Here is a 26,698-nt window from a genome sequence, read left to right as displayed (position 1 = left end):
ATTTTGTGTGTATTTCTTCCTTTTTTTGGTGTGTGTGTGCACTCCTGCAGGGAAGTGTTGGGGTAATTGTTGCCAATGTTGCTGGGTTGCCCCAGTCCAATTGTGATTTGCATCTAGTTCACTGAGGCTGGTCTTTGAAGCTAGCCAAGCGGACGAGAGTCATCAGAGTTGTCCTTTGTAAACACCTAATTTGGTTCTTTTTATTCAAAGCAAATTTGAGAACAGCTTGAAATAGAATGAATAAACCTTCCGCTCTTCTCAGTGAACATGATCTGCTAGGGATTTCCATAGAATATCTAGTCACGCACCTATATAGAGGCAACACCTACCTTTAATGTCCCAGCTCTTCCTACTACACTGTGTACATCCATGGATGTCGGGTAATACTGTGCCCAACAAAGAGAAGGTTTCATACATGACCCCAACTACGATGATACCCATTACAACTTAGCAAAGATGCACTAGAACACCAAGATGGATGCTCTCAATAAGTGTATTTGAAGTTTTAACATTGACAATCATTTCAGGGTACAATCATTGCTTAATAAAACACATTGCCAAATATTCATGAACTTGTACCGTTTGTGTTCGTGTCAGGATATCCGCACACCTTTTTTATCTTATCTCATTAGAAAAGATAGACCAGAACAAGCACACAGGAGAAATCAAGTAAAAAATAACAGAAGCTACTGTTACGTAGAACTAGCTAGTCAAAAAGATAAAATGTTATAGAGCAAAAAATATAATGGGGAGAATTGTGTCTTTGTTTTAATTAATTTAATTATATATATGTTAGAATTTGCATATATGTTAGAATTTGCACAGTTTACATCAAAATGCTACATCAATTATAAAATAGGATAATATGAGTTTCCCCAGTACACTAATTAACTATAAAAAAAAAATAAATGGCTTGTATCAGTACTGAAAGTGTCACTTACTGGATCATATTTATGTTAAGGATATAAAAGCAAACAGAGAGAAAACCGACAAGCAAAATATATTTTTTTTATTAAAACAAATAGTAATAATATTGAGACATTACTTGTAGTCTAGAAATATTAACACAAATACATATATTGCATACATATCAAAATAAAAAAACAGATTAATCGAAGTGCATTAAATGTCTATGATGAAGAATGAGCTCCGGTCTCTGGCTGTTCTTTCTCGCTGCTGTTCCGGGGCTCGGCGCTCTTCCCCTCTCCATTTACCGGTGTCTGGGTCGTGGTGATGGAGGTGGTCCTCTCCGCAGCAGCTGCCGGCAGCGCCAGGCGAGGAGCCTGAATGAGGAGCTTTCCGTCCTGGGACAGAGAACTCATCACTTCCTCAGGATTCACATCTTCCGGGAGCTCCGCTTCTCTCCTCCACTCTCGGTATTCATGGAAGCGGCTTCCGTCCTCGGCATCTCTTTTCTCCTCATGTTTTCCCATCACAATCAGTCTCCTTCCTTCAGTTTTCACGGTCAGCTCTTCGGGAGAGAAGCGACTGACGTCTAGGCTGAGCTCAAAGTGATCCTTCCCTGCTTCATCTGTTTTGGGACGGAGCTTCTCGCTTTCTTTGGCCGCTGACTGTCTGCTCTGGGCTATTCTGCTTCTCGTGTCCGCGTCCTGAGAGAGGAGCTGATAAGCCTGGTTGACGCGCTGCATTCTCCTCTCCATCTCGCTCCTCATGCTCAGCATGTCATCTTCCAGCTGCCCAAAGATGAGGCGCGTAGCTGGCCAGAGTGTGAGTGCCGGCTCCGTGCAGACACACAGCGGGCTGTGCGGGGACCGGAGGAGGCTCAGAGGAAACATCTTCTGCTGCTTTTCCCGGGAGCTTCTTGTCAGAGTTCAGCTGCAGACGATCTGCCTGTTCTGGGCTGTCTTGCTTCTCAGTGCTGCGGCCGCTCAGAGCTGCGGCTCATTTTATATTCACGGCTTAAAGTTCTGGCCGCTTCCTGACATTTCCTGGGGCTCGCTGTATATGGAGCGAAGGGGAGGGGCCTGTGTGTGTGCATCATGAATTATGTAAGAAATGAGAGGCAGAAGCGGTGCTGGCAGCTTCTGGAATTCACTGGGACGGTGACATCACCAATGGGCGGAGCCAGAGTGTGCATCTGTGCTGGAGACTGCTAGAGTCTTCTGAATAATGAAGAAAGACTTTCTAATGTAACAATATAAGATAGACATGTGCAAATGGGCCAAAAACGATTTGGACAGATTTTTTGGCCTGTTTTTGGCCCTTTCTTTTGCATGCTGGAAATTTGGGGCATTTTTAATTCCATTGCCCTGTGACCGCTCTTATTCACTCTTTCACACGCTCGTTCACTCTCTTTCACATGTTCTCTAAATGTTTCTCTACCTTGTCTGCCGACAACTTCCGCTTCTGCCAACCACTTCCGCATCCTCTTCTCCATCTTCTTCATTTTATACATTTTCCCTTCTCTTCCCTTTTCTCTCTTCAATCTTCAATCCTTAATCTTCTTTCTTTACCGGCATGTCCGTTGGACCTAACCTGGCGACTTCCGCCAAAATGGCAGTGCTGTGGTGATGTCCTCCCCGATCCTCCATTCGGAGGTGCTTTTGGTGAAGATTGAACATTGAAAAAGGAAAAGAGAGGACAAAAGGAAAGGAAGAAGATAGAAGATGTGGTAGTGGTTGGCATAGAAGGTAGGGAAACATTTAGAGAACATGAGAGAGAGAGTGAACAAGAATGAAAATGTGAGAGAGTGAGTGAATGTGGACCCACAAATGTCTGACGAAAATTAACAGCTTTTTGCTTCATTTTCATCTGATTCGTGGGGAGGTCTGGCCTTGTTTTCATGGCTTCGTATGAATTTACCAAATTTGATAAATATGCAGTTTGAACAAATCCGAATGCACATATCTCGTAAAGGAGAACTCTCATAAAAAATGCAGTTTGTCTGTTGCAGAGACCCTTTACATAACTTAAAATTTATGTTAGCCCCTTGGAAGGCTGCTTCTTTACTACAAGGTGAATATGAAAAAGCGTTAAGCCTTTCTTACTTGCTTTAAAGCAGGACTTGGGATAGTTGAGGTCCATTAAGAAAGTAAAGGTTTTAACTAGATGTGTGTCATACCATTAACACAACTAGGCGTTAAAATCTGCTGGTAAAATATTGTAAAGTTGCTTAGAATAATTTGATTTTCAAACATTATATAGGTAGTTTTGTACTTCGGTGCTTAAATGTTGCTCTTCATTTAGCTGACAGATCCACCTCAATAACCCTCTTGGTGTGAACTATGTTGTATCATGCATGTCCACTAGGGGGCGCCTGTGTCAATGACATAGAAAAGTGTCTGCGTACTCCAGATACATTTACTTGGCTTAAATGTAAGAGACCAGGACTTTTACTGGGATAACGTACTATCATCCATACATGTAAAGAATGTAAAGTTTCAAGTCGTGTCTAACTATGTGTCTCTACATTGTGCTACTAAAATTGCAAATATTTAACTTAACGCAATTTTAGAAAAAGATAAACACAAATAAACCTGTCTGTTGTTTTCTACTAATGATGTTGTGTAGAGGTGTGTAGTGTCTGTAGTCGTAATATGTAAAACTGTATAGGCATATTTGGTGTGTAAGCCTATCACAATTACTGGGCTACGCATGGTTAACACATATGAAATGAGTAGACTTTGGGCTTTTTGGGTTTATATACGGCATTATAATCTATATTTCACATATAATATGATGACCCTCCTTATTTATAAATCGGTTCACATTATTCACCTCTATAAAATTAGCAGTAGAAAATACAATACTTCTTTAACTTAGTATTATTTCAACCTGAACTTTACGGCATGTCTTCAAAAACCAGGTTAAGTGGTAATATTAAAAAAAAGAGTAGTCAAACTTTCCCTTTTAGGGTTTTTGTTTAAAAGGATAAACCAGGAAGCATCAAAATGGTTAAAATAAAACTCAAAAAAAGTCCCCTGTAAGCTCAAGAAGTGGATATCTGTTTTATATGAAATGAGTTGAAAATTCCTGTAGCTGCCCTCTGTTACTGTTTAATTTATACCGCCTGTGCTGCAAGCATCTAAAGGTCACTTCCGCTAAAATGTCTCTCCTCTTACATAATTTTTGTGAAGTAAGCACAGCGACGTTAATACTCGAGTACTCCGTGGCCGTCCCTCCTGTATTCCTCCCTCCCCGTGACTGGGCAGGGACTATCCGAACCCCGGCGTGAGTGACATTCATTCTCTCAGTGCATGCAAGTCATAGATAGGGACTGAGAGGGGACTAAAGGCTGGCCATACCGAGAACCGGGCTTCATTTGGAAAAAAAAAACGTGTCCTAAAATTTCTTGTAATTAATATTTTTTGGGAAAAAAATATCCATTATGTCCGACAGTCCAAAAGAAGGGTCGGCACAGACCGTCGAAGAGGTGAATGCAACACCTACAGAAAATCCATGCGCCGAACTTAAAATTGCCATGGAAAAATGGTAAGTCAAACACGATATTTTGATACAAGATGCACGTTAATGAAGCTTGAGATGAAGGATTCAAATAATTGGTAGGGTATTCAAAATTATTTCTCTCTCTTCGCTGATATTTTATAACAATAAAATGTTATATGTTGTTATTTTATAACAATAACATTTTAAAAATAAATATTACAAACGGGTTCATTTGAAACCTCAATAAGTTGAATTATTCCACAATTTAGGGGTGTAATATTAGCGTGTAATTTATGTGTTTTGCAATAACTGGATTTTTTCAATTATACAACAGCCTGTTAACGCATAACTGGTTAATTTCTGCAAACATATAACGTGTTCTGCCTCGTGAATTCCACGGGATTGTCTCTGCAAACAGCGTATTACAGATTCACCCTAAAACTAATAATAAATTAAAACAAGGCGCCAAGACTACGTTACACCATATAAAGTTTAGTTAACACTAAATTTGAATAGTGTAACCTTTTGTAATAATCAATTGAGATAAATTATGATATAAAGCTTAATTTCCATGAGCATGGAAATTTATTAATATGTAAATATGTGATTTTTGACATTTTTTCTATTTTTTTTTAATAAGAGATCTACCTAACATTTCATAGGAATTTTGAAGATATATACCCGTTTCCAAAAAGATGCCACAATCTAAACTGGCGATCTCATAACGGGGGGGTATAACCACCCTTTATATCCGTTTGGCCGAAATATCTTCTGATGGGGCAACAGGATTAGGACATATTTCATTTCATTTGCCACCGTCAGCCTGGATTACCCTACATCTGCTTTTACCAAACTCCTGTAGCATTTTTAATACGATGACATAAAATTGTATGTATTCTGCAAGAAATTATTTCACCTTGAGTGATTCAAGGGGGAAAGCCTGGACCAGGCAAGTGCCCAGTGGGCCGGGTGCTGCAGTGTGTGGCCAGAAGCTGGATATGGCCGGCCACATGGTAAGTGAGCATTAAATGCCGCATGGTAAGTGAGCATTAAAACGTAGTGTGCGGCCGGCATAGCCTATGTCATCAGACACCACGGGCCTAAAAGTGCCAGGACTCTTAATGTGCCTCGTCATTGCCAGTCCAGCTCTACAAAGGGGGGGGGATATTCCGTGTTTAGTGAATCTGTAGGTGTAGTAACTCTACTCAGCGACATACGTACCTGCAGCCTCTTGACGTCAGAAAGTAAACCCTGACAGCCAACAGAGCTCCCGCAGCAACCCCACTAGTGTCTGAGTTCCGCATTGAACCCACTACACCCTTGAACCACACAAGCTAAGGGTTGGGATTATTGTTTGCATGGCTTCTCTGCCTTTTGTCTGCCATTTCTTACAACCTTTCACTATGACCTTGGCTTTGACTGCAGTTGTAGATGACTAATTTCTCGGTTTACTCAATTGCCCCGATGACCGCTGTTGGGCAACGTCCTGGAGTTGAGCTCCAAGCTTAAAACTCATAGTTCACCTGTATGATCTGGCTTTTGTGGCGTCCGGGTTAAAGTTAATAAATGCACATGGTGAGAGTTCTCATGTTTCTATCCAAGGATCCAGGGCCAGACCTAAAATTAGACCCTGGTATTTAAAGCACCTCGGCCCACAGATTAACTGATTACATTACACCTTGCAATTGGGAAGTAGGTTCAGGCCCAGTGGACCACCAGGCATTTGTCTTGTGAGCCCTATGCCCAGTCCAGGCTTCTCTTGGAGTATGAACGTATTTCCATATTTATGGTTCATAGATGCATTTGCACACTTGCACTTTTGGCCAGATTTCCACAGAAGATTATGAGATAGCAGACCCTGGCATTGCCCTTGTGGTCGGTGACCTGTTGCAACTCCACACTATCTTCTCGTTGAGATTAACCTAAATTAAATCATAAAATACAATGACTGATACGGGCAGCCCTTTCAGGAACGGATGCTTTTCCGTCTAAACAAAAGATTAATTAAGAAGAACTCAAGATTTTGTATTGTATATCCTAAAATATTCCACAGTCCACCCCAGCCTGTATAGGTGATGTTCTGTGATTTAATGCACTGTGGCGCCTCTCAAGCTGACTGCCACAACCAAATTTGCTGTTGACCCACATTTTCCTGGGTATGTAACCATGGTAACGGCAGATCGGCTCATCTTCGCAGAGGGTTGCTCTGTTTCTGACGCAGCCAATGGCCGTGGGCATCGGGGAAAAGAGGGCATTCGAGGCCATGCACGCCAGCGAGCTTTTGATAGGACATGTTACGTCACAGAATTACACGGAATGGTAAACCATCGTCATCCCAGCGCCCACGATTTCTGAATCGGGAATTTTTGTGCAGAATTTTAATCTTGTGTGGTGGGTTGAAACAAACATGTTCAATGACGTAGTTTGCCCCCAATATTTATATCATTTTGTATATAATATTTTATAGTATGCCAGCCAATAACTAAATAACTTGTTTTGTTAATAGGACTACGGTGGCATAAGGGCAGGAGATGCTCCATCTCTCTATCAGCTCTCCATCTCTCCATCAGCTCTCCATCTCCTATCCCAGTAATGCACTGGGAACCAGTTATATCTCTAATAGCTGTGTGTGGTGTAATAGTGAGTGCATGCACCAGCATGTTACGTCACATCCAGGCGCTTTCTTTCAGTCTTCTTTGGTAGAACTTAAGACAGGCAAGAGAGATCTCAGGCTGGATTTTCTCCGGCCAACATGTCCTCGGCTTCTACTTTAGAAAGCAAGGCTTTGGACAGCCAGGGACTGGCCAAGAATGATAGAAGTTCTCGTAGTAAATATCCAGATTAAAATGGCCAATATATCTCGGTTGCAAATTTCGTAAATTCCCAAGCTATCAAATGTCAGTGAACACCATGGGGTTTGGCACAGAGCGGAGCAAACAACCCCTATTGACGCTTGGTCAACAGATCTTCTCGTCGGCCTGTGGTATTCTCCTCTCTAAAATCCCATTGCTGGCTGCACAGTGCGCCGTTTTGCTTCCCTTGGTGGAAATGGTTACTTGGCTCTGCGCACGGTTATAATGACTGGCTGCCCTAACGCAGCCTGACAGGGAGCCCGTCCTGTTTATCTGACAGAAGCACCCCCGGGGCAGACACTCCCTGCACGGCTTGGGGGGGAGAGTGACTAACGGAGGGCTTTGCTGAGTCAGGATGGGCCTCATTAGCCAAGTATAAAGAGTGTCGGATAGTCAAAGTGCAATAACGCGGGGCTAATGAGAAGTGGCAATTTTAACACCCCAGCCTTAACATGAGGTTGAATCCCTCCTCCCGCTGGTCTGGGGTGGTTTTTACCAGTTCCTCTGACTTGCATTTTATATATATATATATATATATATATATATATATATATATATATAGTGATGTTGAACAATAACTTTTATTTATCGTTGATACTTTGTTATTCTTTCGCCTGTAACATGTTGCAATCATATAAAAGCATTGGAAACGTCTGTAGAACTACAGCTGTGTTTGTAGACTACAACTCCCATCATCACTGCTGGCTGGTGATCTTGAGGCTTGCAAACCACTTTCACTGCTGAGTTGGGCTTAAACGCTGTCCTCGCTATATGATCGCGTGGCTTCTTATCTACACGTATACCTAAGACTGGATTTTGTTATCTTATTCTGCACATGAATGGCTGGCAGACCAGATTACAACATCAGACTGGCCTTTCCTACCATAAATGCCAACCAAATATATGCAGATATGTTAAAAGTTAATCAATTTAGAAAGTAAGCTAAAAACGTTATGTATACGATGGTTTAATAAATGGGTTTTATTATGCTCAAAGCAGTGAAGGTGACATTTCCCCATTAGGTTCTACCAAAGTGTGGTATAAAACATATACTTATATCTTAATCATGCCCTAATAAATATTAATGAATTAATAGGAAAGCTAATACCAGGGCTTTGGGTTTTTTTTTAATAAAATTAATTTGTGTGGAAAGAAAATAAGAAATAAAAATATCTAGAACTGTATTTTTTCTGCGGATGGGAATGCATTTGCTAGAGTTTGGGTGTAGTTAGTATTTTTAGTTGCCCCCGTCGGCTGCTTACAGTGGCATCCGGGCAGGAAATTAAGAGCACAGTTAGGCCTTCGGGGTAAAAGAGAAAAGAATGTCTGAAATAAATAAAACGTAGACGCTGACCCCGAATTCCGCTTGGAAGTCTGCTGTTAGTTTGCTGTTTGTGATGCGGTAGATTGTGTTCATTTAGTAATGCGGGGCAAATTTTACACCCAGCCTTAACCTGAGGTTGAGTTTCTCGTTCTGTTCATCTGTGGAATATACCTGTATCCATACCTGGGAACTTGTGGGCTCCATCTACCCGGAGCCTACCCTTGCGGGACGCGCCTAGGACTGCCCACTGATGTCAGGGTAGGCGGCCCTGCTGTCAGCGGGCATCCCCCCTGCTATCAGTGGGTGTTCCCGTTGACATTGCAGGAAACACCCCCATTTAAAGAGTACATTGGCGGGAGTGTCCCGCGACCCAGAGGATTTAGATGGCCACCCGGTGAAGCAGCTCTTCTCCAGGAGTTCTCCAAACCCGGAGAGTTCCCATGGAATGCTGATATAACACAAACCCCCATTTGACTTATCACTTCCCAGGGTCATTCAGGGGAGATCAGAGGATCTCCCCACCCAGCCTGTATCCCCCACTACCCAGAACAGCTATCTGGGACAATGTCTGAAAATCAGGACTGCCCTGCGAAAACCAGGCAGCTGGGAGGTATGCAATGTTTAGTAATCGTTAACGTAGAGTTTAGCTTGTAATGAAAACTGGGGTATTGCATTGCAGGGTTCCACGGACCCTAAAATTCACAGTAATGTGTAAAGAAACAGCAGGAAACGGCTCTATAAATTATAGGAGTTATCTAAAAATAATGATTCTTCGAAATGACTCACATAAATAGCTAACAACAGTCACACAACAAGTCTCGAGAACGTCCCTGCACCCAACCACCGCCAATATACACAGCACTTTACATATTGCACGGTGTATGACGGTTCACCAAGGAAAGATGGCCCTACTATGGTTTTATTGTTGAAAAGACACAATTTTGTAACATATAAAATACGAATGTAAAGAATTTCTTAACAGGATGCAGAGTAAGATGTTCAAAGTCATGAAGCTATAGAATATTTTGCATATTTACTTCCTTGCGTACCGGTTTGTCTGTAATTCCGTGGAATGTACCGTGAATACCGTGTAGTCGCAGCGATGCAGCCAGACGGTGGTAATTGTGTGTCCTACATTTCACCACAAGAGGGTGCCAGAGACACCATCCAATTCTCCATTTGCAATCATGACATATTTGATGTGTGAGGACAGCCATCTTCTGTATTATTAAGTAATAGTCTGAGAGCGGGGTTAAAGTGCTTCAGGGTTCAGATATTTATTTAACGGGGGCCGTCACGGGGCGAAGCGGCAGCTGCCCTGGACACAAAGCGGATGTTCCTTGGAACTCCAGATGTTGCGCAACATCAGCTCCCTGTGTAAAGAATGGCCGAAGGGAAGGATCACCATGGGTTGTGGCATCGTGGGCTGCTGGAGACAACAGGTACAACTGGGCTTGGCGGGGTTATGGAACGACCATTGTCTATATGAGAGCTGGCTAAGATGTTGCAATAAGGCGCTGGTTGGGCTTGGGATGTATAGTAGATGCCCTGTGGTTAAGTGTCCACTTGGAGGAACTCTAGTTTTTTTGTACTTGTTTCGTGACAAAGTAACTAATCTGCATTGGGACTAATCCTGACTGTTTTGTAGTGCGGCGGAGAAAGGGGAAGACAACTGCCAGGAACTCATTCAAGCCTACAAAGAATGTATGAAATCCCTCGGACTGCACATCTAACACGTACCCAGGTAACCCCAAACACAGCCTTCACCACTCGGTAGTTCTCCGGTTTATAATTAAATAACTGTAAATAAGTCAGTGATGTATTTTGGAATATACGAGCAAAATGCAACTTTTTCAGACACGTATCCGGATTTTGTTTGACAGATCGGTGAAGGACACTAGGTTTCCTTCATAGACTAAAAGGCACCTCGGTGATACTTCTGTACAGCTGATACTTCTGGTTTGCATCTTGGGTCATCACGCATTCTGCCTTTTATGCCCATGATACCGAATATCACAAGCACTCATCTGTAGAATATCCAACGATATTAGGCATTTGCACCCCGTCCATAATCTGATCGTAAAGCAACGGATTGTAACCGCTGTCCATGTTTGTTCACACAGGTACCGCGAGCGCAGAAAGGGTGGTCCTCTTCCCCATTATTCTCTCTCTCCGAATCCGACCATTCCGCCGGGATGAACAGATGGGGAGTCCTACTGTCCGTGATAAGCCGTTAAACGTTTGAGCTGCAGTTCTCCTGCAGGATCCTACCTTGTACAATCTCAATGCCCTCCTGCCAGGGGAAGGGGCAAACTCTGCGGAGGATGCCAAAAAGTTTAGAATAAAACTTTATATTTTACAAATTCTTCTCTTTAATTTATGACTAGATCTGGGTTTTTTTTCTGTAGAAAAAAGATGGACGGTAATTCTGTTGGATATAAAAAGTACGTCTTGTTTAACACAAAGAGAGAATTCTCCGCTAAATCGAAATGTAAATTCAAAGATTTAATAACAGAACTCCGAGACTCTGGAGTTTATTCACTAAAGGAAGAGTTGTGGTTTCAACTCAATTAACTATCCATTGTAAAGGGCCAACACTGGCCAAGTCGACCCTGTATAATGCATAATTCAATAGGTGATGAAACATAGAAAATCTTCCAAATGTATAGTCAATGAGCTTTAACACAACTCTGCCCTTAGTGAATAAAGCCCATCCGACTTTTCGGCTGTGTCACAATATCTTCCTAGGCAATGAAGCCATCTTATCTAGAAAAGGTTAAGTCTTCCTTGTGATCTCAAATCCAAACAGCAGGGGTCGGCAACGAACAGCTAGCAAGAGAAAACATCCCGGTGTGATATGGTGAAAAATATACAGTATATATATCAAAAATGTAACATGAAAAATGAAGGGATTGAGTTTGGTGAAAATCGTAATAGGCAGAACTATAACGGGAGAAATAAAAACGTATCGGTCAACCGAACTCAACATACTAGACTACAACATCAAAACATATTTGCTGTAAGAGTTAAAAACACAGAAAAAGAATTTGACGGCAGATAAAACCCACTCAGCCCGTCTAGTCTGCCCATTTTAGCCACCGTATGTTATCTATTTTGCCGTAGTCCAGTAAAATCATTCAGTCCAAGCACACCATATTGCATATTTCCACCCATTAATGTTAGTGAAGGGATCCTTTATAGGTTCCATCACTAATCTTTTTACAGGAGATGCGTATTTCTTCTCGGTTACTGGTGCCGACTACAGACACCCAACACACATTGTATGTTTAATGTTTTAAGGGGATCGAGATCCCAACACGATGAACGTCTGACGCATAAGTCTTTTTTTTTTCTCTCTCTTTGCTGCTGTTGTTTTTTTGGGGGGAGGTATTTATTTTTAATTTATTGAAAACACTTTAGATATATGAAAGGGAGAACAGAGACAATGGGGGTTGTGGAGATGAGCTGCATGGTGTGTTTTGGAGACCGGACACTGAATACAAGTCTTTATCGTGTATTGGAAACGTAGGCGGTTATTAATTCACCTCGTTGGGATCTCGATCCCCAAAACATTGGGTGGCGCCACTGGTTTTTCCTGTACCCGGCACCAGTAACCTCACATTACCCTCACGGGAAGACATTCTGAACCCATCACAGCCGGAAAGACGAGTTTTATCTCCTGTGACGCAGATACCTGATCGAAACTGACACGAGCAGGGCACGGGCCGGACGCAGAGAGCAAACCGGCTTATCCCTCGCTGGCAGCTGTTTCACGAAGTTCTCAACGCAACAGAAAACCCAACAGCATCCCCTTCATCAAAAACAGCCTACAGTTTATTCTTTTTGCAGATAATCAAGTTACACAAAGGATGAAAAAAAAGCTCTGCTATGGTAACAAAACTGAAACCTGCAGCGCGTAATGTTGGATCCGCTCTCAACATAAGGAACATCGCCTTTTCATAGTTGCTAAAATATAGTAAGCATTAGACAGAGAACATTGGAAATACCAACGGCCGGCAATATATATATATAGAGAGAGAGAACAATGCGGCATTCTTTGGTTTTGGTGAAGCTTCATGATTGACGCTGCCACCTGCAACAACCTAGATCCAGAGATTCTACTCAATCTGGAGTTTAGGGACTGCAGACATATAATTAAACCATCATTTCATAACGAGTTACTGTACGGTAATGTAAATAGGTAGACCAGGGAGTTTCTGGGATAATAATAATAATCTAGTTTAGAAATCTGAGTAAAAGAAGAAAAAATAAAATGATCGCTTTTCACGTCACTGAGATTACTTCAGCCTCCTTTCTGACTTATTTTCTTAAATAATAAAAAAAAGCTATTACTTTACAGAAAAATGCATTCTACATACTTTATTAAAATGGTACTTTCTTGCAAATGATTAAACAAGATCACAAAAAAATCTAGTTTAGATCGGCATTTCTTTGGGGACATCATATCCCAGAATAACCAACGTCACACATTTTAACATTTATAGAGCACTACGGCAGACGCATAACAGTCTTTTTCTTTCCTTGCTGCTGATATATCCAGCAAACTATTAGTTTTAAGTTTGGTTTTGTTTAATTTTAACTTATTGAAAAACCACGTTTGATATATGAAAGGGAGAACAGACACATCGTGGGTTCTGAAGATAAATTACTCTAAGAGCCGTAAGATTCAGATCAATGTATTTAGTGTACAAATAATTTGGCCTTTCTGATACCAAAAGCCTACCCTGCGCAAGCATAAATACCTCGATTAACATCAAATTGCACCGTCTTAGGGAGAAACTGAAAGATAGGAACCATTCTGCTTTTTGTATCTCTTTATTTGGTATAATTAAAACAGAACGAGTATATTTCAGACGCAAAGGAATCAAGAATAAAAGCCAGCGATCAACAGGCTACCGCCGACCAGAAAGGCAACGGAAGAGGACCTTGCCTGGAACGAGGGACAGCCAAAGGCAGATTAGAGTCAGCCGCTTTAATGTCGGCCGTTGTGTTCCTCTCAGCCGGAAAGGTCACGGAGCTCACAGCCAAACATCATCCCAATTCCCAACACAAAGAAGAAGCAAAGATAAAAGCTGAAGTCCGTTTGAGACACGTTCAGTCCCGGCGTAGGTTGTTCAGCCTTTCTTCCAAATCCGCATCAGCGTCAACCAAGGCAGCAGAAGGCTCAAGGGAGGTCTAGAAAGAAAAAACCCAGACATTAAGCATGGTTCATAAGATCTTAAAGGGATTGCACTTAAGAAGAAAACCTGTTCAGTGAACACTAGTTGGGGATAAAAGGCACTTTCGGGGTGTATAAGTTAATTTATTAGTCATGTACTCACTGGACAGCTCATCCGTCAGTGTTACACCCAACTCATCCAGGACCTGGGAAACGACTGCATCACTGCGGGGGAAAAAGAGAAGCAGAAATCAGCATCATCCCCGTCAAGTGTATCTCACAGATTTATTACACTAATGATAAAAATTTTTAGAAGGCACCTAGCTATCCAAATCTCTACCCAACCAACACACGTTAACCAAACGCAATCAGAGATACCGATGCTGCCGGCAAAGGAGTGCCATACAGATTTAACGGCGGATCTTACAGTACAACCCAAGCCTACCTCTCTTCTTCATCGCCTTCATCGCCCATGGCATCATCAATGGCGTCATTCATCATCTCCTCCTTCATGTCCACAATTTCGGCTTGCTTCTCAAACTCTGTCATTATGTTTTGGATCTGGGGAAGCTGGAGCTGCAGGGAGAAGGAGATGCCGTGTCAGTTCCACTAAGGACATAGTTACAGTGTCGCGCGGCTCACATTCACTCCATTCACTAGTGTGGGTTTAAATGATCTTTGGTCTATTAGACTGTGTGGATCATGCCGTGCGAGTTATTATAGTATTACTTAGTAAGCACGTCTCTGGTGAGAATAGTCATTTTGAGGTTATAAGAACCATGTAACAGGTGACTGAAGGTTATCAGTCATCACGGAAGGAGGTAAACGTATTAATAGATTTAAAGCCCGTCCGGCCCAGCACCTGTCTGTTCATCGTGGCCATGGCTTTGGTTACTCCTTTCATCTCCTGAGCCATCGAGTCGTTAGACTTCAGAGTTTGGATTTTGCTAGAAACGGCCTGGATTTTCGCTCGCATCGTGATAAACTTCTTCACGTAGCGTCGAGTCCGCACCAAGTCTTTGGCCATAACCTTCACGGTGTCCTGGAACGGAACAAGAAAAGAAAAAAAACGTAAAACCTCCCAGAAACACCATAATTATACATTCTGATCAACTGTGGGGTTTTTTTTGTTGTTGTTGCTATACTAAGGCAATTATGAGGTAAACTGTGAGTTTTGTGTAAAATCGCACTTGGATACAACTTTTGAAAGGTGGCTGAATCACCATAGCAACAGGACAAGGCCCGGCTGGCCGGTCGGTTTCATGATAAGACCAACCTTGCACCAAAATCACTTAATATAGCGGTTTTATGGGCAAGAAATATATAATCGCGTGATAATAACTCCGTCATGCAATAAGGTGTTCCAATTCTCGGGGCGTAATAAACGGCACTCACCATCTGTCCCTGTTTAGCCATCTCCTTGATGTCCACAATAGTTTTCTTCTCTTGCTGCTCCAGCTTCTGCCGCTCCTTGTCCAACTCTCCCATGGCCCAGGTTAGAGCGCTCTGATTTTGGCGTAACATCTCCTCCGGAGTTTTACGACTATCCATGTTGATAGCTTAGGTAGAACTAAAATTTAAAGCGCAAAAAGAACACGTCAGATACGACTGGTGACATTTTTTGGTCCTAAAATAATCTATTCCCATCAGCGATGAGGTCAGAGGTAGTCAACGCAGAGCTAAACCCCGGGGCGATGATGCTTTAATGCAGACAGACGACGTCAGCTGCGCGGAGGACGGCATGAATCACGGGGATGGTAGTTATACATCAGCCGGTGGCCACCTCGGCTTTACCAGTAGATGAGATCACTGCCGGAGCCCGTCGAGCACACCCTACGTGTTTGCTGCATCGTCTCGACTTCACCCGCATCTCCAGATACCTCCGGCGGCCACACAGGGGCACTTTTGCTTTAGTTGCGGGGCTTTTAGAAGACTTTTTAGGTGACTTTGCAAACCGTTGATAGTTACATAGAACGGGACAGGAATAACCAACTTCGTTTAGTAGGTTTCATTTCTCTAAGACATTTATCGCCATAGAATCCTGTGATATACATTCAAGCAGATATATATTCAAGCAGAGTTCCCATAAAAGAGGGACTTCAATCACAAAGCAGGACACTTTGGCAGTATCCTCACCTTTAAATAAGGGACATCGGGGGCTACAACTTTTACGTCCGCCATAACAGCTCAGAATAAAATAACGAACACCGATCCCTGTCGTTAAACCCCCAGGGCTCTACAGATCATGTGAATAAATGCAAAAGCCAGCTCACCTCCCTATATATTCGTCTGCACGGATCCGCACGGACACGATTTGTGGAATGAACACAAAGAAAAAGAAGGGGTCGATCCAGCACTTGAATGAAAAAACTTCCAGCTTTAGTTTACTTCAATATTAAAAAAACATAGTTCACACCTGAGTGCACAGGAGACCCGAAATCTGGACGCGTTTCGACCGGCACCCCGCTCTTTATCACAGATAACGCACCACTTAATTTGTTTCCCTTAAATAGGGTAAAAAGAGGAGTGGTGAGATTGCACGTCATCAACACATGTGCAATTAAAATCCAATTACATGTAATAAGATGAAAAGAACTGACGTGAGCACGGCAACATAACTTACAGCGAATATATAAATATCATTAACCCCCCAAAAATATCAGTAAGGCTATTACATGTATAGTATATGTTTTAACCTGCTCACAGTGTTTTTATATCACAGGGAGGTACATAAACATGTATATATGTGATAAAGATAAAATAATAAGTGAAAAAAATAATAAAAATATATATATATATATATATATAGGCAGACTTCTGAACCGGAAGAAGACAGAAGAACTGAAGAAGATGAGGAAAGGGAGCTGACTGCTGTAAGGAGAAAAGAGGAAAGCATTCAGTTTCAGTGAGAGTGAGAGTGGTAAGTGTGGATTGGTAAGTGTGTGAGAGTGATGGGTGTTATGCTGTACCATTTCCAATGTCTTTCATTATATAATTATGCTCTAAAGTACATCATAACTCCCATCACTCTATACTGTTCCATACAGTGGCAGAGCTGGGAGACAGAGGCCTTGCAACCCCACCGCAGGACTCCTGAAAGGTAAGTGAACTTCAAAGAGGGGAGAGGGGAGATAGTTAGGAGGGGGTAGATAGGGAGAAGGGAGTGAGACAGGGGGATAGGGGGTAGATAGGGCAGAAGGGAGTAAGAAGGGGTAGATAGGGCAGAAGGGAGTGAGAAGGGTTAGATGGAGCAGAAGGGAGTGAGAAGGAGTAGATAGGGCAGAAAGGGGTAGATAGGGCAGAAGGATGTTTGAGCCTTGGGGACCAAGATGACACAGGCAGGGTGGTTATGGGACAAAGATGGCACAGGCCAGGCTGTTTGGGGACAAAGATGGCAGGTCCTATGTGTGTAATCTGGGTGCTGGTCAGGTTCTATGTGGGCAGTGTGGACGCCAGGACTGGCTTTGGGCTGTGTAACCTATCATCTATGCCTGTAGTTTTATCTCTACCCAGGCAACCAGTACATGCTAGAACCTGGACATGATAGGAGTGAGATTGCTGTTAACAATCATATATATATATATATATATATTGTCCTATTTTGGTGTGTTACTTACTTTAACCCCTTAAGGACAATGGGCGGTCCCTAAACCCATTGAAAACAATGCATTTTGAGCCCGTACATGTACGGGCTTTGTCATTAAGGGGTTAAATAAAAGTGTTAGATTTGTTTTTATGGTGGGGGGGGGTCATATTCGGTTTCAGCCAGGTAAATGCTGAATTTTCGGTTTCAGTCCAGAATTTGTTTTGGTGCATCCCTGCTACTAAGCCAGACAATGAAGTGGTAGGCCTACACCACATCAATGTTTGGCTTAGTATATAGTGATAGGAGTTATGCTGCACTATTGTCAATGTCTGGCTCAATGTATAGTGATAGGGATTACGCTGTACCAGTCAATGTGTGCCTCAGTATATAGTGATAGGTGTTATGCTGTACCACCGTCATTGTCTGCCTCAGTATATAGTGGTAGGTGTTATGCTGTACCACCGTCAACGTCTGCCTCAGTATATAATGATAACAGTAATGCTGTACCACCTTCAGTGTCTGCGTCCAGTATATAACGATAGAAGCTATGCAGTTTTAAAGTGTGTGTGGGGGGGCGCCAAATACAGGATCCGCCCCAGGTGCCAAATACTCTAGGTACGCCCCTGAGTCTGCTGTTTCATGAAGTTCTCAACGCAACAGAAAACCCAACAGCATCCCTTTCATCAAAAACAGCCTACAGTTTATTCTTTTTGCAGATAATCAAGTTACACAAAGGATGAAAAAAAAAAAAAGCAGAATTGCTATGGTAACAAGACTGAAACCTGCAGCGCGTAATGTTGGATCCGTTCTCAACATAAGGAACGCTATATTTTCATAGTTGCTAAAATATAGTAAGCATTAGACAGAGAACATTGCAAATGCCAATGGCCGGGCAATTATATATATATTTTATATATACACACATACATTGCTATATATATATATATATATATATATATATATATATATATATATATATATATATATATATATATATATATATATATATATATATAGTGGCATTCTTTGGTTTTGGTAAAGCTTCATGATTGACGAGGCCACCTGCAACAACGTAGATCCAGAGATTCTACTCAAACTGGAGTTTAGGGACTGCAGACATATAATTAAACCTTCATTTTATAACGAGTTACTGTAAGGTAAGGTAAATAGGTAGACCAGGGAGTTTCTGTGATATCCCATTGTACAGCGCTACTGAATATAATGGCGCTACATAAAACTATAAATAATAATAATACTTCCTGGACAAAACCACACTGCAGTCCTAACACCACTAGGAATATCCCCATCGCACGGAGCCGGAGCTGTTTCTACGCCTAGGAAATAATTGGGGAAGGGTTGGCACCGTAACTGATGGCACAGCGCCACGAGAAGGAAATATTAAAAATAGCGTTACTAAGAACGGGATAATTAGAGGTACATGGAATTCTGTTTAATTGCAATACAGCTCAGAATCACTTTAAATAATTAATTACAGCCGTATATCACCATCCGCCAGCTCTGACCAGAGGTGCCTTGGCAACACGGGTAACGGACAGACGGTTATCGTCTGCTTTGAGCAAAAAGAGAGAAAGACGTTTGTTACACCAACGCTAATCATTTAGGTTTCTCTTTCTCAGTAATAGCAAATACATCTACCGGGCAGTAACCTGATCACCGAATCAAAGATGGGATAAGCTACCGTGTCACGGAAAAAGGAGTGTGCGAGTGTGATGGAGGCTGAATGCTTGTTAGAAATCTGAGTAAAAGAAGAAAAAATAAAATGATTGCTTTTCACATCACTGAGATCGGGAAATCAATTACTTCAGCCTCCTTTCTGACATTTTTTCTTAAGTAATAAAAAAAGCTATTACTTTACAGAAAAATGCATTCTACATACTGTGTTAAAATGGTACTTTCTTGCAAATTATTAAACAAGATCACAGGATGATAAAATAGGAAAAAAAGAAAAATCTAGTTTAGATTGGCATTTCTTTAGAGCACTACGACAGACGCATAACAGTCTTTTTCTTTCCTTGCTTCCGGTATATCCAGCAAACTATCAGTTTTATGTTTGGTTTTATTTATTTTTAATTTATTGAAAAAACACGTTCGATATATGAAAGGGAGAACAGACACATCGTGGGTTTTGAAGATAAATTACTCTAAGAGCCATAAGATTTTTTATCAATGTATTTAGTGTACAAATAATTTGGCCTTTCTGATACCAAAAGCCTACACTGCGCAAGCATAAATACCTCGATTAACATCAAATTGCACTGTCTTAGGGAGAAACTGAAAGATAGGAACCATTCTGCTTTTTCTACAAGGTTTTATATACAGTCATCATACGAGTTGCCTCCTAGAAGAACAAGAGATATCCTTCAAGGAATCAACCAACATTCATGTCTAAATAATATCTCTTTGTTTGGTATAATTAAAACAGAACGAGTATTTTTCAGACGCAAGGGAATCAAGAATAAAAGCCAGCGACCAACAGGCTACCGCCGACCGGAAAGGCAACGGAAGAGGACCTTGCCTGGAACGAGGGACAGCCAAAGGAAGAATATAGTCAGCCGCTTTAATGTCGGCCTTCGTGTTGTGTTCCTCTCAGCCGGAAAGGTCACAGAGCTCACAGCCAATCATCATCCCAATTCCCAACACATAGAAGAAGTAAAGATAAAAGCTGAAGTCCGTTTGAGACACGCTCAGTCCCGGCGTAGGTTGTTCAGCCTTTCTTCCAAATCCGCATCGGCGTCAGCCAAGGCAGCAGAAGGCTCGGCTTTCTTGCCCCCAGCCACGCTGAGAGACCCTCCGGTTGAAGGGAGGTCTAGAAAGAAAAAAAACAAAAAAAAAAAAAAACAGATGTTAAGCACGGCTCATAAGAACTTAAAGGGATTGTACTTAAGAAGAAAACCTGTTCAGTGAACACTAGTTGGGGATAAAAGTCACTTTCGGGGTGTATAAATTAATGTATTAGTCATGTACTCACTGGATAGTTCATCTGTCAGCGTTAGACCCAACTCATCCAGGACCTGGGAAACGACTGCATCACTGCACGGAAAGAAGAGAAGCAGAAATCAGCATCATCCCATGTGATGTCTCAACAAGTGTATCTCACAGATTTATTTACACTAGTTATAAACATTTTTAGACAGTACCTAAATACCCAAAATCTCTGCCCAACCAACACACATCAGAGATACGGAGCGCAGTACAGATGTTTTTGACCAACCCAAGCCTACCTCTCTTCTTCATCGCCTTCATCGCCCATGGCATCATCAATGGCGTCATTCATCATCTCCTCCTTCATATCCATAATTTCGGTTTGCTTCTCAAACTCCATCATTATTTTTTGGATCTGGGGAAGCTTGAGCTGCAGGGAGAAGGAGATGCCGTGTCAGTTCCACTAAGGACATAGTTACAGTACCGCGCGGCTCACATTCACTAGTGTGAGTTTAAATGATCTTTGGTCTATTAGACCGTGTGGATCATGCCGTGCGAGTTATTATAGTATTACTTAGTAGGCACGTCTCTAGTGAGAATAGTCATTTTGAGGTTATAAGAACCATATAACAGGTGACTGAGGGTTATCAGTCATCACGGAAGAAGGTAAACGTATTAATAGATTTAAAGCCCGTCCGGCCCCGCACCTGTCTGTTCATCGTGGCCATGGCTTTGGTTACTCCTTTCATCGCCTGAGCCATCGAGTTGTTAGACTTCAGAGTTTGGATTTTGAGAGAAACGGCCTGGATATTCGCTCGCATCATGATAAACTTCTTCACGTAGCGTCGAGTCCGCACCAAGTCTTTGGCCATAATCTTCACGGCGTCCTGGAACGGAACAAGAAAAGAAAAAAAAATGTAAAACCTCCCAGAAACACCATAATTATACATTCTGATCAACCGTGGGTTTTTTTCTTGCTATATTAAGGCAATTATGAGGTAAACTGTAAGTTGTGTGTAAAATCGCACTTGGATACAACTTTTGAAAGGTGGCTGGATCACCATGGCAACAGGACAAGGCCCCGCTGGCCGGTCGGTTTCATGATAAGACCAACCTTGCACCAAAATCACTTAATATAACGGTTTTATGGGCAAGAAATATATCATCGCGTGATAATAACTCCGTCATGCAATAAGGTGTTCTGATTCTCGGGGCGTAATAAACGGCACTCACCATCTGTCCCTGTTTAGCCATCTTCTTGATGTCCATTATAATCTTCTTCTCTTGCTGCTCCAGCTTCTGCCGCTCCCTGTCTAACTCTCTCATGGCCCGGGTTAGAGCGCGCTGATTTTGGCGTAACATCTCCTCCGGAGTTTTCCGACGTCCGAACAAGAAATCCATGTCGATAACTTAGATAGAACTAAAATTTAAAGCACAAATAGAACATGTCTGATACGACCGGTGACATTTTTGGCCCCAAAATAATCTATTCCCATCAGCGATGAGGTCAGAAGTAGCCCCCAGGGCGATGATGCTTTAATGCAGACGGACGGTGCCGGCCGCCATGAATCACGGGGATGGTAGCTAAACATCAGCCGGTGGCCACCTTGGCTTTACCGGAAGATGACATCACTGGCGGAGCCCGTCGAGCGCGCCCTGCGTGTTTGCTGCAATGTCTCGACTTCCCCCGCATCTCCGGATACCTCCGGCAGCCACACAGGGGCACTTTTGCTTTAGTTGCGGGGCCTTTGTTAGAATTTTAAGTTGACTTTGCAAACCATTGATAGTTACATAGCACAGACCGGGAAAGGAATAACCAACTTCGTTTAGTAGGTTTCATTTCTCTAAGGCATTTATCGCCATAGAATCCTGTGATATACATTCAAGCAGAGTTCCCACGAAAGACGGACTTCTATCACAAAGCGGGACACTTTGGCAGGACATCGGGGGCTTTAACTATTACGGCCGCCATAACAGCTCAGAATAAAATAACGAACACCGATCCCTGTCGTTAAACCTCCCGGGGCTCTACAGATCATCCCTAAACGGGCCGTCCGGCTCATAAGCGATCACCGAGTAAATGCAGCACCTGCCCGGAGTTAGGCACTCACAGACCCGCATCCAAATCCACATAGAGGCCCCCCAAACGCACCTTTCCCAGCCGGACTGATCCCGTATATTCCTTTCTCAGTGTCACTTCCTGTTTTGCTGCTACGTGACGACACGATCACGAGGGCTCGCAGGTGCGCCCCTACGTCATGCGATGTGGTGCGATGTGACTCACGCAGCCGGCCGGTGACGTGTGCGGCGGCCATCTTTGATACTGGCACAGATCAGGCGTGATTGGAGACCTTCACTGTGTCTGCGGGGAATTAGCTGTAGGATTGCAATACTAGCGTACCGCGCCTGCGCAGCTTTCCGATCCGCGCCTGCGCAGTACCCAGTAATCGTTTCATTAACGATGCAGGCGGAGTCCTTACCTTACACGGGCTTTATGTATGGAGACGTAATAAAGCGAGCGGCGGTGTTTTGGTTACAAGCTTTGGTAAAAGCGAGCTACCGACTGGGTAACAACTCTTATCACTCTCAGCAATAATAACTGAAGGCAGATAGATTTCTGTGGGAAGGTGGCAGCGCTCTGCATTCACCTGTTTCGTCGGCATGGATGCAGGAAGCTGTGGTTGAATTGCTTATCCTTAACATTGTGTGATTATGAGGGATTTGTACCCCTAATGCTGTTATGCAGCCCACACGGCCCCAACCTCGCCTGCCTAACACTTTCGCATCTCCGCGGCCATAACCCAGCTGTAACTTGCGCCCTAAATGGCTGTGCTTGCCATGATGTCCTCTCCCCGATCCTCCAATCACGGGAGACCGCCATATTGTCCCGAGTTCAACTGAGGGCAAAATGACAGCGCTTTAGGTGACAACCTCTCCCCCAATCGGAGGATCAGGGAGAGGATGTCACCGTAAGTGCCACCATTTTGGTGCAAGTTACTGCTGGGTAATTTCCGCGGAGATGCGAACGAAGATAGCAGAGAGAAGAATTTACGGAAGAGGTCTGAAGCAGGTAGGGAAACATATTGCGAGCGCAAGTGAATGTGAGTCAATGTGGACCCATTTCGGCCAAAAATTCCTTTTTGCTTTCTTTTTGTCTGATTTGTGGAGGTTTCTGGGTTTCTTACAAATAGCCAAATTTACAAACTTAAATTCATTTAAATTAATACAAAGTCTAGCACTTACAGATTATTACGGTTACACCTCCGTTGTGTTTTTCTTAAGTCAACTAACACTACATTAAAGGTCGTGTTAGTTGACTTAAGAAGTTCACTTCAAAAAAGACTTTTGTGCAAGATATAAAAATATTTTTATTTATATCGTGGGTTTGAGTCATTTTAGTGCTGTCTTTTTTCCTTTTGTACGTTAAACCCTTTAAGACATTTTGTCTTACTCCAAATACATGCAGACTAGTTTTATAAAACGAGCCAACGCAGCCTTTTCTCATCCCCGCTCTACTCATTACACCGGTTACTGGCCAGTGGTTCATATCTGACCCCCGACCCCTTATAATACGGGTATAGAAACGTAAAAGTCAAAATAGAAGAAAATCAAACCTAGTAAAGTAGGTATTAAAGGTCCAAGCTCATCAAAGCATATCTGGAGCCATCTGGGCACAAGCGGGTGAGTGAGGAGGAAGAACCGTGTCAATGACTTTAGCGCATTGGTTTAAAATACACAGATTTGGTGCAGAAGGTATAGTTTTCTTTAAGAGAACATTTATTGCAAAAACATTTTTTTAAATAGCATGTCTGAGATGAAATGTTGAGCTTGCAATTTATAAAAATCAGGAATTACAGGTTAAAAGCACCGGATTGAATGTTCAGATTGGTCAAGCCGTTTTCAGAAGAAGAAGAAAAAAAAAAAAAGGGGGGGGGGGAAATCCGCAATCTATAGAAAGTCTCCCCGACAACCGATTTATTTACATTGGTAATGTTCTGCAGTTCCTCCTTTTCTTTAGTCCTTCTTCGTTCTCTTGGCCTTTGCTATGTTCTCCTGGCGCTTCTGCTTCTTTTTCTGCTCCCGTTCTTTGACCTCGATCATTTTTGCCAATTTCCACGACAGCGCCGCACTCGCGAGGAACAGCGGGGTTAGGGCCAAGATTACGGTCGTAAGGAAGCCATAGGGGTCCTTGGCAGCCCACTCCACCACGTACTCTGCCCAAGCCTTTATATCGATCATATCTTCAGCTTCAGGTCACTACATAAAAGAAGAAAGGGAAGAGACAAGACAGTGTCAGTATGCAGTCGGTGTGCCGGTAGCAAAAATTTTTAGGGCAAGTGGGTGTAAAGGCTTTTTCCTTTTAATATTCATTTTTGACTTATAAATAAAATATGTATAGAGATCCCCTTATTAATAATAACACGAATGGGGGGTTGGATACCATTCACAATGGCTGTGCCAGGAATTAGACCCCAAAGGGGGCTAAACTCTGCTCCAGAAAAACAGTCGGCACGCGAACTGCTTCTAAACTTACCGTAGACGTCCTAAAAAAACAGCTAGCCCAACAAATCCGAAGCCTTCTTCAACCAGCGCTCTGAGGCGGCCAACAAAAAAGCACAGGAGGTCTCGGCTCCTCAGTCACCAGGGGCCAACGACGAGATCTAAGAGGAACTCCAGCCGCTGACAGAAAAAAACATTAAAGGTCGTGTTAGCTGACTTAAGAAGCTCATTTCAAATAGACTTTTGTGCAAGATATAAAGATGGAAATGCAGGTTCCGGGGAATCGGACATCATATTCATGCCTATAAAGACCTTGCGGATAAACTGAACTCACTAGATGGTCACGAGAAACTTAAGAATAAGCCAGCCAACATGGAGGATCATAATGGGTTCAACAAGACAAGGATCAGGGGTATAAAAGAGTCCATCGGCCCCCAACAGTTATGTTAAAGGTTTTTTCCAGGACCCTTCTGCCAGAGTTCTCAGAATTAGACCACATTGTTTGCCTCCCCCATGGACGACATCACTAGAACGCATTTATTTTATTTTTAATTAAAGAGAGCATCATGTCTGCCGTTAAAAATGGAGAGGGAACCCATGACGTTACAGGTCCCCCTCCTATATACTTTATTATTTTTGACCACGCTTTCCAATTGGGCGAGACATCGAGTCTTTTTGCCAAACGGGGCGAGCTAGAGGCACGAACGGTTCTCACCCGACATCTCTGTATAAATAATACGAGAAATCTGACGGTCGCTTCCAAGGATCTTAAACAGACCTCTAGGGCAATAAGATTTAGGAACACTGATTTATGGCAAAATGTTTATTTTATTTACAAGAAACACCCCCCCCCATCCCATCCCATCCCATCCCATCCGAATACCCTCTACCTTCCGCCTCCCTGCGAGATTAAAAACCTCCCCGGCCGACAGACGCCGGCCCAGGCAGGCGACGCTGCGCTCGGCTCGGAGATCTTTTTCAGGTCCCTGCCCTGGGAGCGCAGACAGACCTCCTCTCCCCTCAATAGCGTTACTCCAGGGGTCGGCAGGCAGCGTCACTCAAACCGCCAGCTCTACTGCGCTTCCCCAAGAATGAACCTGGGGCTGCAGGACTATCCCGTGCAGAGCGGGACAGTTGAGAGGCATGCATTAGGCTTCCAGATTGTGACGCTTCTGGGGGTTTAATGTTCACATCCGGCACCTTTCGCAGGTTTCATACACAAGAGTTCATTTCACTGCGACTTTCTCGGCGTGGGATCCTGTGATATACACTAAAGCAGAAATATTCTGAGCTACGAAAGAGGTACTTCTGTCACAAAGTCCATAAGGGACATCAGGGGCTTTAACTATTACAGCTCGGAATAAAATACTGAACACCGATCCCTGTCATTAAGCCCCCGGGCTCTACAGATCACCGAGTAAATGCAGCACCTGCTCCCGGGGGCTATATGCGGAGTTCGGGCTCTCCCTGAAGCTGGATTTATCATTACGGGAAGCCAGAGGGGTCAAAAAGGTGCAGCAGACATCCCCGAACATGGAAACCCCGCAGGTCCCCCTCCACTGCCCGGAGTTTGGGGCTCACAGGCCCGGCATCCAAATCCACACAGAGATCCCCCAAACGCACCTTTCCCAGCCAGACCGAGGCCTCTCCACACCGATCCCGTATATTCCTTTTCCTGTGTCGCCGCCGTGTGACGACACGATCACGAGGGTCCGTAGTTGCTATGTGGCGCGATGTGGCTCGCGCTGCCGGCCGGTGACGCGTATGGCGGCCATCTTTGATGCTGGCACAGGTCAGGTGTATTTAGTGGGATGAGGGTCCTGAGCGATCTCCGCGAGTTATTTACCCGTAGTGATTCGAGGTGGCGGGATAGGCCCGAGACGTAGTGTTTTGTTCTGTTATCTGTC

General features: G+C 43.2%; 4 protein-coding genes and 1 long non-coding RNA gene across 6 annotated transcripts; 1 reads left to right on the top strand and 4 right to left on the bottom strand.

Annotated features, from left to right (window-relative positions):
• Positions 1-1,126: 1,126 nt before the first annotated feature.
• Positions 1,127-1,970, bottom strand: LOC128470376 (heat shock protein 30C-like). Its single transcript, XM_053452255.1, has one exon. The coding sequence runs from the start codon at positions 1,794-1,796 to the stop codon at positions 1,131-1,133; it is 666 nt and encodes a 221-aa protein (XP_053308230.1). The 5' UTR covers positions 1,797-1,970; the 3' UTR covers positions 1,127-1,130.
• A 2,142-nt stretch (positions 1,971-4,112) lies between these two features.
• On the top strand, positions 4,113-10,946 carry LOC128470381 (uncharacterized). Its single transcript, XR_008346024.1, has 3 exons — positions 4,113-4,452; positions 10,232-10,327; positions 10,707-10,946. It is a non-coding gene; the product is annotated as an uncharacterized LOC128470381 (long non-coding RNA).
• A 2,822-nt stretch (positions 10,947-13,768) lies between these two features.
• LOC128470538 (charged multivesicular body protein 2a-like) lies at positions 13,769-16,332 on the bottom strand. The gene is made up of 6 exons (XM_053452429.1): positions 16,036-16,332; positions 15,158-15,332; positions 14,625-14,804; positions 14,208-14,338; positions 13,926-13,987; positions 13,769-13,779 (listed from the first exon to the last, which is right to left on the bottom strand). Exons 2-6 carry the CDS (start codon positions 15,311-15,313, stop codon positions 13,769-13,771), a joined length of 540 nt encoding a protein of 179 aa, XP_053308404.1. The 5' UTR covers positions 15,314-15,332; positions 16,036-16,332.
• A 3,077-nt stretch (positions 16,333-19,409) lies between these two features.
• Positions 19,410-22,558, bottom strand: LOC128470377 (charged multivesicular body protein 2a). The gene is made up of 6 exons (XM_053452256.1): positions 22,444-22,558; positions 21,525-21,711; positions 20,999-21,178; positions 20,591-20,721; positions 20,338-20,399; positions 19,410-20,175 (listed from the first exon to the last, which is right to left on the bottom strand). Exons 2-6 carry the CDS (start codon positions 21,690-21,692, stop codon positions 20,054-20,056), a joined length of 663 nt encoding a protein of 220 aa, XP_053308231.1. The 5' UTR covers positions 21,693-21,711; positions 22,444-22,558; the 3' UTR covers positions 19,410-20,053.
• A 1,487-nt stretch (positions 22,559-24,045) lies between these two features.
• On the bottom strand, positions 24,046-26,489 carry SMIM15 (small integral membrane protein 15). 2 transcript variants are annotated; one of them, XM_053452259.1, is made up of 3 exons: positions 26,415-26,489; positions 24,822-24,971; positions 24,046-24,538 (listed from the first exon to the last, which is right to left on the bottom strand). In XM_053452259.1, exon 3 carries the CDS (start codon positions 24,528-24,530, stop codon positions 24,306-24,308), a length of 225 nt encoding a protein of 74 aa, XP_053308234.1. In that variant the 5' UTR covers positions 24,531-24,538; positions 24,822-24,971; positions 26,415-26,489; the 3' UTR covers positions 24,046-24,305. The 2 variants fall into 2 exon arrangements, with proteins under 2 accessions (XP_053308234.1, XP_053308233.1); XM_053452258.1 differs by having other exon boundaries at positions 24,046-24,548; positions 24,826-24,971.
• Positions 26,490-26,698: the final 209 nt, after the last annotated feature.

This window comes from Spea bombifrons, chromosome 12 (genome assembly GCF_027358695.1).
Source record: "Spea bombifrons isolate aSpeBom1 chromosome 12, aSpeBom1.2.pri, whole genome shotgun sequence".
NCBI classification, from domain to species: domain Eukaryota; kingdom Metazoa; phylum Chordata; class Amphibia; order Anura; family Pelobatidae; genus Spea; species Spea bombifrons.
Note: the sequence above shows the minus strand (reverse complement) of the source record. Positions and strands in the feature narration are given on the sequence as shown.